The sequence below is a fragment of the Scyliorhinus torazame genome, chromosome 26 (assembly GCF_047496885.1).
Source record: "Scyliorhinus torazame isolate Kashiwa2021f chromosome 26, sScyTor2.1, whole genome shotgun sequence".
NCBI lineage: Eukaryota > Metazoa > Chordata > Chondrichthyes > Carcharhiniformes > Scyliorhinidae > Scyliorhinus > Scyliorhinus torazame.
In genome coordinates, this window is record NC_092732.1 from 29,392,672 (window position 1) to 29,405,082 (window position 12,411).

Genomic DNA, 12,411 nt, shown 5'->3' on the forward strand with positions numbered 1-12,411 from the left:
GGGCCGTAGGAATTAAATCAAGATAAGTTCAGGAAGAAATCATTCTATTCCGACCTTTCAATGTTCCCTCCAAGGACAAGATAATGATATGAGTGATGCGACCAAAAAAGGTCTGTTCTATGCTTCCGTTTGTATTTCCGATCAAACTCCTGACCATACTGTTGTCACACAATCTTGATAATGATAATGTATAAATATTGAGCTAATTCTCTGCGAAAGTGCGGAACTTGCGAAAGACTCAGCAGTTTTGTTGACTGCTCTCTGACTTCAAGTTTCAGCCAGTACTGCATGCAGTCTTTTTGAAAATAAAGCTTTGTTATTTTGTCTTAACGAGTGTGTTGAATCTTTCTACGACAGAAGCGGGAAAATATTGACTTTAGCACAGGCAGTACCCATATTCTGCCTCGTTATCAGGCCACTGCGCTCCATCTGATACTTTCCTCAACCCAGTTACTACCGATATTTGTCCCACAATGTTTTCCTTCTTGCTGAGGTGTTTGGGGGAAGGGGGAAAAGAGAGATGTAATAATCCACGGTACCTCTAATATCTCACCCTCGTGTTTGAGATCTGATAGTGAGCGGTGACAATCAACTGGAGACGTCGCAGCCGGATTTAACGTCCCGATGACGCAAACATGCGCACCCTCCAGCGAGGCTCACTGGATGGCTGGTTCTAGAGTTTCTCGTGACGGGTGTCCTCGCTGAGGGAAGCTCAGATTTATTTAATGCTCTGATTCTCTGTGCAGTCCCACAGCAGGGAAGGGTTCCTATCTTTACAGCTGCGTGTGGCTTAGCAAGCAGTTGGAAGTTTAAATAGAGTCAGAGAGTTCGGGTCATCGAGTTTCTACAGCACGCAAAGAGGCCCTTCGGCCCATCGTCTTTGGGCCGGCCATCGAGCACCTGTCTGTTCTGATCCCGTTCTCCAGCACTTGGTCCGTAGCCCTGCGCGGCGACGGCGCTTCAAGTGTGGTGGTTCCCGCCTCTACATTCCCTTTCAGGCGGCGAGTTCCAGGTTCCCACCACCCTCTGGGTGAAATTGTTTTTCCTCAAATTCTACTGCCCCTGGCCTTAAATCTGTGCCCCCTGGTTAATGGCCCCTTCGCTAAGGGGAAAGGTTCCTCCCTATCCACCCTACCCGTGTCCCTCATCATTTTGTCCCCCTCGATCAGGTCCCCCCCCCTCAGCTCCAAGGAAAACAACCCCGGCCTAACCAGCCTCTCTTCACAGCTGAAACGCTCCGGCCCAGGCAGCATCCTGGTGAATCTCCCCCCGCACCCTCTCCAGCGCAGTCACATCCTTCCTATAGAGTGGCGACGAGAACTGCACACAGTACTCGAGCTGTGTCCTAACCAGCGTATTATACAGCTCCATCGTAACCCTATTCTTATATTCTAGGCCTCGATTACTCGAGGAAGGAGCAGTGCTCCGAAAGCTAATGATTCCAAACAAGCCTGTTGGACTTTAAGCTGGTGTTGTAAGACGTCTTACTGTGCTCACCCCAGTCCAACACCAGCATCCCCACATCTCAATTAATGAAGGCAAGTATCCCGCATGCCTCCGTGTCCACCTTATCTACCCGCAGTCCTCTGGCACCTCTCCTGTGGCCAGAACGGATTTGAAAATTAGCGTCAGAGCCCCTGACATCTTCTCCCTTGCCTCACAATCCATCTTTGGCTGAGTGGGAGGACCTCAATGGGGGCAACAGGTGCCCTCAGCTCTGAAGAAAAGGACCAGGAGGGGAAAGAAAATCCAGTATCTACTTTCCTGATCATTTTTCAAGATCTGTGGGTACCCCACTAAACCCAATTCTGGGCGGCACACCGTGCTCCCTTGCTCGGGTAGGGAGGGGGGGGGGGGACACCTACCTTGCTGGCCGTCCTGCATGGTCACGATGAATGGTTGGCCGGCGCTGATGCCCGCTGGAAGGTTACCGAGCTGCACACCACCGTCTGTCACAATGGTGATGACCCTCTGCCCGCCGCTCCCTACCACTTGCTGAATCGCCGAGTCGACCGAGTCTGCAGTGACCACTTCCTCCGTCACTGCCGGAGACAAGAAAAAAGAAGTATCGTTACCGACCGAGTTCGCTCAAGAGAGCAGAGCCGCGCACGCGGAAATACAATCCTGCGGGATTCAGCATCGCCCCGCGCCTGTTCACCAGAACGGGACCGAGGGCTCCTCGCTCTCGCATCGAGGCGCGAGATGGCGGTGTAATCGGAAACCAAAACCGAACGCACCAGAGTTTTAAACATGCTGGAGATGGTCAGTCTGGACAGGCGTTCGGTTCGGACCTGAAAGAGAAGAGGTGCCCGAACGGAAAGGTCCCAGCCTAACCCGTAACCCAGTCGCGCTCTCCCAGAGTACGGTCAGCTTTTTCCAACTTTCGGTCTTTGGCACGAGGAGAAAAAAAAAAAGACTATGGAATGGTGCCACGGGATGCTTTCCTGAAATTAAAAGCGAAATCTGGGAAAACTGTGAATTATTGCCCAAAACTGACTCAAGAAAATTCACATGACTCACTGCCGGTATAGAGGGGGATTACACTCTGGGGAAAGAATGACGAGTTCTTGTGTACTCTCTGCGGTTCAGAAGAATGGGAGGTGATCTGAGCGAGACAAAATATTCCGAGGGGTTTGGCGGCGTGGATGCGGAGAGGCCGTTTCCTCCTGGTCACAGTAATAATTTACTGTCACTTGCAATGTGAAAAGCCCCTAGTCGCCACACTCCGGCGCCTGTTCGGGTACGCGGAGGGAGAATTCAGAATGTCCAATTCGCCCGACAAGCGCGTCTTTCGGGACTCGTGGGAGGAGACCGGAGCGCCCGGAGGAAACCCGCGCAGACACGGGGAGGACGTGCAGACAGTGACCCAAGTCGGGAATCGAACCTGGCGCTGTGAAGCAACAGGGCTGACCACCGTGCCACTGTACTGCCCACAGATAAGGGGTTGCTCATTTTGGACTGAGGGGAGGGAGACATTCAAGAGGGTTGTGAATCTTTGCCATTCTCTACTCCAGTTGCTGCGTATATACAAAGCTAAGATCAATGGGCAGCACGGTAGCATAGTGGTTAGCACAATTGCTTCACAGCTCCAGGGTCCCAGGTTCGATTCCAGCTTGGGTCACTGTCTGTGCGGAGTCTGCACGTCCTCCCCGTGCGTGCGTGGGTTTCCTCCGGGTGCTCCGGTTTCCTCCCACAGTCCAAAGATGTGCAGGATAGGTGGATTGGCCGCGCTAAATTGTCCTTAGTGTCCAAAATTGCTCTTAATGTTGGGTGGAGTTACTGGGTTATGGGGATAGGGTGGAGGTGTTGACCTTGGGTAGGGTGCTCTTTCCAAGAGCCGGTGCAGACTCGATGGGCTGAATGGCCTCCTTCGGCACTGTAAATTCTATGAAATGGATATTTTGACACAAGAGAGAATCAGTGGAATATGGCGATTGTGGGGATGGGGTGGTTGATCAAATAGATCAGCTAGAAGCTGACAAAGTGGTGGAACAGGAGGGCCAAACATCTAGCTCCTATTCTTTATATTCTTTACAGCTGTCGCCTCAGCGCGTGTTTCTCAAAAGATTGGTTATCTCAATTACTCTATTCACGCGCGCACATGGGCTATTCCACTTTCACAACCACATCCAGCCACATCGCAAACTCCCAGCAACCCTGGGCTGACTGGAAAAGCTGAGCGCCGCCACTAGGCGTCTCCAACTCGGTCTTTCATCAACCCGTACAGTCGGCCAGCGCACCAGGAGCCGCTCAGGGACACAACTTCAGCCTGGCAGCAATCGAAAGCTTACGATGGCACAGACAAAATCCTGCTGCTGGCTGAGGCGGGTAGGAGGAGGGGAATCCAGAGAGCCAGTGCAACACCGTCCCCATCTTTACCATCTCAACACACACACACACAATTCAATTCACACTACCTTCTCCCTTTCTGGACATCACGATCCACCCTAACACACCCACTTGATCACCTTAAAGATCTTGGATAGATCACCCCTTAACCTTCAATACTCGAGGGAATAAAAGTCTCGCCTTGGTGACCTGTCCCCGCAACTTAACCCTTTTAAGATTCGCCCCTCCCTGCCAATTCGGTGAATCGCAGCCATATATCGATGGAGGAGTGAATTGAAGGATTGGAGGTTTAAAAGCCGCCTTGTGCTGTCTGCGTCCACAGCAGCAGCCGGGAAGTAATGCCCAGCCTCGGGACCCTCAGGATAAAGAGATCAGTGAGCCTGGCTGGACGCAGTTTGGATACGCGGGAATAAACAGGGTGGGCATGCGGAGGGGGAGTGGAATCGGAACCAGTGGGAGATGGCGATGAAATGAAATGAAAATCGCTTGTCACAAGTAGGTTTCAAATGAAGTTACTGTGAAAAGCCACATTCCGGCACCTGTTCGGGGAGGCTGGTACAGGAATTGAACCCGCGCTGCTGGCCTGCCTGGGTCTGCTTTCAAAGCCAGCGATTTAGCCCTGTGCTAAACAGCCCCCGTGCACTGGTAATGTGTCTGGGCCGGCAGCCGAGGGCTCGGCTGAAGCTCTGAGGACATGGATATTTACAATAGATGCCCATGAGTTAGAAGTGGCTTTAATTCTACTAACTTCATTGGAGTAACTATTGGTGTAACCCCGGCAGAACCATCCGATTTAAATTGCACTTCAGGATGGTTCCCTGCGTGGGGAGATTGCCCGAAGGGTGTGTGCGCTTCTGGGCATTTGCCATGCAAACCCCAATGCATCATGTTTCAAGAGGTTTGCCTCCAGCGCATCTTCAGGGTACACGCTAAGTTGAACACTGGGGAGCTCGGAAGTTAAGGCCCAACATTTCGAACTGTATGGCTATTCTTTTTTTCCCCACAATAAAATAGTAAACGTTAATTACAAAGATACTTTTTAAAAAACATCAAATCATAACTGCTGCCATATTGCCAGGTGGAGTTCTTTACCATTCATTCTAGTGAGGAACGAAAAGAAAAAACTCGAGACACGGCAAAGGAATAAATATGCTAGTTACGGTTCAACTCACTAAAAAACCAATAGGTTTTCATGAAGCAAGCATTAAGCTCAAAACTAATACTATCACAAACGTTTATGCATGGTTATCTTGACACTATATTTCAAAGTCTCACAGGCTATTATAGAACAGTACAGCACAGAACAGGCCCTTCGGCCCTCGACGTTGTGCCGAGCATTGTCCGAAACTAAGATCGAGCTGTCCCACTCCCTGTCATTCTGGTGTGCTCCATGTGCCTATCCAATAACCGCTTGAAAGTTCCTCAAGTGTCCGGCTCCACTATCACAGCAGGCAGTCCATTCCACACCCTAACCACTCTGAGTAAAGAACCTGCCTCGGACATCCCTCCTATATCTCCCACCCTGAACCTTGTAGTTATGCCCCCTTGTAACAGCTACATCCACCCGAGGAAATAGTCTCTGAACGTCCACTCTATCTATCCCCCTCATTATCTTATAAACCTCTATTAAGTCGCCTCTCATCCTCCTCCGCTCCAAAGAGAAAAGCCCTAGCTCCCTCAACCTTTCCTCATAAGACCTATTCTGCAAACCAGGCAGCATTCTGGTAAATCTCCTTTGCACCCTTTCCAATGCTTCCACATCCTTCCTTAAATGGAATAGTGTAGATGGGCTTTAGAGTGGTTTCACAGGTCGGTGCAACATCGAGGGCCGAAGGGCCTGTACTGCGCTGTAATGTTCTATGTTCCTGTAATGAGGTGACCAGAACTGCACACAATACTCCAAATGTGGTCTCACCAGGGTCCTGTACAGTTGCAGCATAACCCCACGGCTCTTAAACTCAAGCCCCCTGTTAATAAACGCGAACACACTATCGGCCTTCTTCACGGCTCTATCCACTTGAGTGGCAACCTTCAGAGATCTGTGGACATGAACCCCAAGATCTCTCTGTTCCTCCACATTCCTCAGAACCCTGCCGTCGACCCTGTAATCCACATTCAAATTTGTCCCACCAAAATGAATCACCTCGCGCTTATCAGAGTTAAACTCCGTCTGCCATTTTCCGGCCCAGCTCTGCATCCTCTCAATGTCTCTTTGAAGTAGAACGGGAAAGTTCTGCTCAGTGCCCTGGGACTGACATTTAACCCTCGATATTAGTGATTATTAAATTGTGCAAGCAGTGATTGTCCGTCGAGCTGCACACGCGTTTCCCGCTGGATCTCTTCACCCCATTGATTCACCTTCCAACATGGTTTTGATGGTGAAGGATTGCTTTGCTATTTCCACATCCACCTCAAAGATCTCTCCATCTGCGCTTTGTAGCTTAATGGCAGGCATTTCCTCGGCCGTGGCGACGCCCCCCCCCCCCCCCCCCCCGCTCCTCCTTTCTCTCTCTTCTTTCTCCCTCCCCCCTCTCGAGCTCTGACTCTCACTGCATATGGCTCTTCGAGAGCTCCTCCTCCTCTGAGGAGTCGCCGCGCGGACTCCAAACGTCTCTCCCTCTACAGGTATCCCCAGATCTGACGGGCTTTTCCAGCAGTGGCTGTTTTTAATGTCAGATTTCTGGGACCCACAGTATTTTGCTTCTGTGTTGATGGGGCACAGCTGCTTTGTTTTAGACGCAAAGGAGCCGCTAAGTCAACTCTTGAACTCTTCCAGTGCCGCCACTATGTCGTGGATGAGCGTGAAGTATTCACTTAAAATAAAAAAAGGTTACTCTCGTTTTCCAATTGGAGGGGGGTTGGGAAAGTCCTTGCGCAGGAGTCGCTAAAAGGCAGCACACAGAGGCAGCAAGCAATCAGGAAGGCGAACGGTACGTTGGCCCTCATCGCGAGGGGGATTGGAGTACCGGGATAAAAGATAGCTCGCGGGACTTTTGCAGACTTGGTGAGACCTCACCTGGGCGGAGGAAGGCTGAGTTTTCCAAGAATGGGGGGGGGGGTTGACCTCATTGAAATGTACAAAATTCACACGGGCGCCGTCAGGGGTAGACGTAGGCGAGGCATTCCTCCCCCTGGCCAATGAGTCTAAATTCAGGAGGACATAATCTCGGCCGTTTGAAGAGGGAGGCGGGGAGGAATTTCTTCCCTCGGGAGGGGTGGTGGATCTTTGGGATTCTCTATCCCAAGAGGGCGGTGGGATGACTGAGCACGTTCAAAGAACGAAATGAAAATCGCTTATTGTCACAAGTAGGCTTCAAATGAAGTTACTGTGAAAAGCCACATTCCGGCGCCTGTTCGGGGAGGCTGGAACGGGAATCGAACCGTGCTGCTGGCCTGCCTGGGTCTGCTTTAAAAGCCAGTGATTTAGCCCAATGTGCTAAACCAGCCCCTGAAAGACCATGAAATCCAGAGATTTCTGGAGACTGATGACATGCAGGGATGTGGAAACAGTGCGGGAAAGCGGGGCTGAGGTAGACGACTAGCCATGATCGAATCGAACAGCGGAGCAGGCTCCACAGGCCTACTCCTGTTCCCACGTGTATTTGAACGACACACTTGCCCCCATTCAGGCAGCTAAGCTGGGGCAGAGAAGAATATATATAATATATTATATATATATAATTTTTTTTTTTTTTTTAAATAAAAGGTGCCTGGAAATTGGCACACTTTACGATACATTTGTGGAAATTACCTGCAGATCTGGGTGAATTTGACAGTGGCCCTGAAGCTTCAGCTAAAGCAGCCAGCGTAGCCAGTACTGAGGTTGTGGAGTTACCAAACTGCACTGTGGATTCACCTGCAGAGGCAACGAGGGATTAGACTCAACACCAAAGAAACAGACACGAGCATCTAAGGATGGGAAATGAAGGGGACTCAGATTCAGAAGAAAACACGAGATGTTTGACCGTGCCCGGCAAATACACAGTGCAGCATTACTGACGGGGCACAGGGAGCTGGAGAGATTCGCTGCAATGCCAGTGCTCGCCGTGTCTCAAAATTGTGGCATGGCGAACAGACATTTTCCAAAACAAAAAGTCACAAAATGACGAGGCAACGCCAGTTATTTCTCATTCTGGGGACAGACCCTTTTTGAGTCTTTGAAAAGGATGTGATTCAGGCTCCGTGCGTGTTTTTGGTTTTGGGGGGGGGGGGGGGGGGCGGGGGGGGGGGGGGGGGGGGGGGGGTTGGTACGGAGCCACAGAGACATTGAAGGCGCCAGGTTTGATTGGGGGTCAGAAACTGAGCCAGCAGCTCAGGCGGAGCAGCGACAGGGATGGGATTCCTGGCTGCAACCCTCAAGGCCGAGGGTGGCGGTTCGGGGAGGGGGGAGGCGCTGAGCTGCCCGGCACTTGGCCCTCCGCTGGAACACCCTTTTGAAACGACCAAAGGTCAAAACATTCTCCACTGCACAACAGACGAGCTGTCTCGCATTTGACTCAACACTCCACGGTGCCCACAAGGAGGAATGCCGAGTCCAGTAAGCAATCCATGTGAGCAGCACACCTTAAGGTACATGTGATGTTATTTATCAGCAACGCGAGTGTCCTCTATATACACACACACACACACACACACACACTCACACAGAGGGGAAACGTTAACCAGGCTTTACTCGCCTTCTCTCTACAGATGCTGCCCGACCTGCGGAGGGTGTTTACGGGGCAGCACGGTAGCACCGTGGTTAGCACAGATGCTCCACAGCTCCAGGGTCCCAGGTTCGAGTCCCAGCTTGGGTCACTGTCTGTGCGGAGTCTGCACGTTCTCCCCGTGTCTGCGTGGGTTTTCTCCGGGCGCTCCGGTTTCCTCCCACAGTCTAAAGATGTGCAGGTTAGGTGGATTGGCCGTGATAAATTGCCCTTGGTGTCCAAGAAGGTTAGGAGGGGTTGCTGGGTTACGGGGATAGGGTGGAGAAGTGGGCTTAAGTGGGGTGCTCTTTCCTGAGGGCTGGTGCAGACTCGATGGGCCGAATGGCATTGTAAATTCTATAATTTCTGGGACCGTGCCGATCGGCATGGCTTAGAGAAAGTGATTTGCCCCGGCTATCGCTGGGGGAGTTCATGAAACCTCTGTGGATGTCAAGGCGGACACACACTTCCACACACGTGCGCACAAATTCGCTCTTACAATTTGCAACCAGGGCGATTCAATAACATTATTACACGGGCCGACTAATACCTTTGGAAATCAAGGCCATTTTGCAGTGGAAAACACAGTGCAGTGACCTGCACCCGAACCAGTGTAAACAAGCAATTGTCCTTCCATCCTGTTAATGCTAGAGTGACGATCCATTAAAGAGGATAGGTGCCGCAAGTGACAAGAATGCAAGCTCTCCCGTTAAAGGGAACATTGCTTGTGGCCCCCCCTTCGCTCCCTCTCTCCCTGGAGCACTGCGATGGTTCACAAGGTTACAGAAGGGTCTCAGGCACCTTGATCTCTGCCCAGCTAGGCGGTCTCGCGAGCTGGGCAACGGAGACGGCGGAGTATCAGTGGCGACGAGGACGGAAGGGCGAAGGCGCACACAGAAACGTGGATCGGCTCCTACTGGAAAGTCAGTGTGTTTGGGCGGTACTCAGCTTAGCCACCGCAGCCCGTTAGCACCCCAGGAATCCGCCAATCCAAACAACGTTCCTTTGACCGCGTGGGAGGGGCACTGCAGCCAAATATTTTAGAAGCTGGCGCGGGGGGGGGGCAAACTGAATTCACCGTGTGCACTACCCAACCGCCAGGGCCTTTTGAGTGGGCCAGCGAGTGGACCCCATAACTAGGTGGCTGGGTTTCGGTAGGGAGTACAACATTGCCACACACAGGTCACATTTCTCGGTATGTTGCACGAGGCAGTATTGAAGGAGTTTCACTCTTTATATAGTTCGTCTTGTCAACTCCAATGTGACGGTTACGATAAAGGGGTGAGGGTATCAATTGCCTTTTGATCACGTGTAAAGAGGGGATGTGCCCCTTTGCTGAGTTTACATCTGTTTATTAATTTTCAAACGAACATATAAGTAAGGGACAGCTGGGTTGATTTGGAGGACAGCTCCGTGTCTTGGTTTCGGATTCACCAGCTGGCTTGGATCCTCTTAACAGTCTGTACCTACTGTACCGGTGCAACAATGCGGGGCAGGGGAAATTACTCAGCATCAAACTGTTGCTTAACCTGTCCTGGAAGAGTTTGTAGAGGCCATCTTTTGAAAACGAACATGCAGTATGGAGGAAAATCCAGGGAGAGACGGGAAGGCGGGATGGATCTGCTGGCAAAGCCCCGAGGGCGTGGTTGGCGAGGTCACCCTCGTCAATTCTTCTACCTGGCAAGCAGCACCGAGTACACCAACAACGTCAAACGCTTGATACTGGCTAGCTCGGCACAGTCGACGCAGACCTGCCGATAGCAATCGCAAGAAGAGGGTGACGCAATCAGTCCATCCACTGCCGAGTGCTAATGAACCCACGATTGCCCCGTTACGGACTCCAGCGACAGCATCTTTTTCTCCATCAGCCCCTTTTGAGAGAACCCCCCCCCCCCTCCCGCCCCCCGGCGGCTTGCCCCGATATACACACCTGAGGTTGTTTTGGATGAAGAGACCAGCCCCGCGAGGTTCATTACCCCTGCGGGTGCAATGATGAACTGCGGTGTGGCGACAGCGCCTGAATTCGTCCTCTCTGGGTTGGTGTTAACTTGGTTCTGCATCGCTTCCTGCGAAGGGCACAAAGTGAATCATTTACATGGTGGAGGGTGGGGTGCTCCCGGCAACGTACTCAAACAGGGTCAACACCTCCGGGGTTGCAAGGCGGCATGCTTAAGAGATCCAGGCCCCTTAACAGGATGGCGAATACCGAGGCACAGGATTTTGTCCACCTTATATCACTTTGATCCTGCTTTACCATCATTTAAATACTCTTTTGATTTTGATGTCACTTTATATTTAAGAAATTAAAGGGCTGTTAATTTAATGTTTGATTTTATGTTACGTTACGTTCCAGGGGCGTCAGTTACAGATTGGAGAAGTTAGGACCGTTTTCCTTGGAGAAGGCCAAGAGGAGATTTGATAGAGATGTTCGAAATCATGAGGGGTGCGGACAGAGCGCACAGGGGCGAACTGTTCTCAGTAGCTAGCCAAAGGACCGAGAACGAGAAGGTCCAGATTGAAATTAATCAGCAAAAGCATTGCGAGGAAGAGCTTTTTTTAAAAAAATAAATAATCACAGCGAGTGGTTAGGGTTTGGAATGCACGGCAGGTTCAATTCGGCAGAGAATCAGACTGTTGTCCGAAAAGGAAGAATGCGCAGGTCTACAGGGAGAGAGCGGCAGAAAGGAACTGAGGGAATTGCTGATTTGACCTCCTTCTGTGCTGTAACGATTCTGTGATTCAAAACTGGAACATGCCAAGCTCCAGGAAATGTTGGGCACCGACACAGAAAGTATCCACCTCAGCACCAACATCCTTCACGAGAGCCAAAAGCAAAGCTTCTAATACACGCGGACGGCACAGTGGTGAGCAGCGCCAGGGGACCAGGGTGACTGTCCGTGTGTGTTGGGTCTGCGCATTCTCTCAGCGCGAGTTTCCTCCGGGTGCTCCGAGTTTCCTCCCACAGTCCAAAGATGTGCAGGTTAGGTGGATTGGCCATTCTAAATTGGCCCTTAGTGCCCAAAGATGTGCGGGTTAGGTGGATTGGCCGTGCTAAATTGCCCCTTAGTGCCCAAAGATGTGCGGGTTAGGTGGATTGGCCGTGCTAAATTGCCCCTTAGTGTCCAAAGATGTACAGGTTAGGTAGATTGGCCGTGCTAAATTGCCCCTTAGTGTCCAAAGATGTACAGGTTAGGTGGATTGGCCGTGATAAATTGTCCCTTAGTGTCCAAAGATGTGCAGGTTAGGTGGATTGGCCGTGATAAATTGTCCCTTAGTGTCCAAAGATGTGCAGGTTAGGTGGATTGGCCGTGCTAAATTGTCCCTTAAGTGTCCAAAGATGTACAGGTTAGGTGGATTGGCCGTGATAAATTGTCCCTTAGTATCCAAAGTGTCCTCACCTTTACGACATCAGTGAACCAGATGGGTTTTTACTGCAATCGACAATGGTTTCATGGTCATCGTTAAGACTTTTGCATTCCAGATATTTTATTGAGTTTAAATTCCATCGCCTGCCGTGGTGGGATTCGAACCCGGGCCTCCAGGTCATTATCCTGGGTCTAGCGACAGTACCATTCTGCCACAGAAGCAGAGAGGCCCCCCCCATCCGATTTAAAAATGTGGCCTTCCAGCAGCGAGGTGCCCGGCAGAGACGGAGAGGATGACAGATGGACAGGGAACAGTGGAGCGGGACGGGTAGTGCCATTTGTCTTGGTTTTGTGTGCCTAGTTTAGACAGACACTCTACAGTGAGAGCACAGTAAACACGCCAGCACCATGTCAGGCTCATCGCCTGGCGTATCCGTGTGGTTTAATCTGCGACAGTGGCTTGTTAGCTGACAAATAGCATCAGGCAAGTGGCTCACTACCTGCTGGGACTG

General features: G+C 51.2%; 1 protein-coding gene across 4 annotated transcripts in view; it reads right to left on the minus strand.

Annotated features, from left to right (window-relative positions):
- The window catches only part of LOC140402931 (GA-binding protein subunit beta-1-like), a 66,434-nt gene that overhangs the window by 13,255 nt on the left and 40,768 nt on the right, over window positions 1-12,411 (minus strand). For 3 of the 4 annotated variants that reach the window (XM_072490573.1, XM_072490572.1, XM_072490571.1), the window contains exons 5-7: window positions 10,465-10,600; window positions 7,601-7,705; window positions 1,866-2,042 (exon numbers count right to left, since the gene is read on the minus strand). In XM_072490573.1, coding sequence (XP_072346674.1) covers window positions 1,866-2,042; window positions 7,601-7,705; window positions 10,465-10,600 — 418 coding nt within the window. The remainder of the gene's footprint in view (window positions 1-1,865; window positions 2,043-7,600; window positions 7,706-10,464; window positions 10,601-12,411) is intronic. The other variant, XM_072490574.1, reaches the window with a different exon arrangement.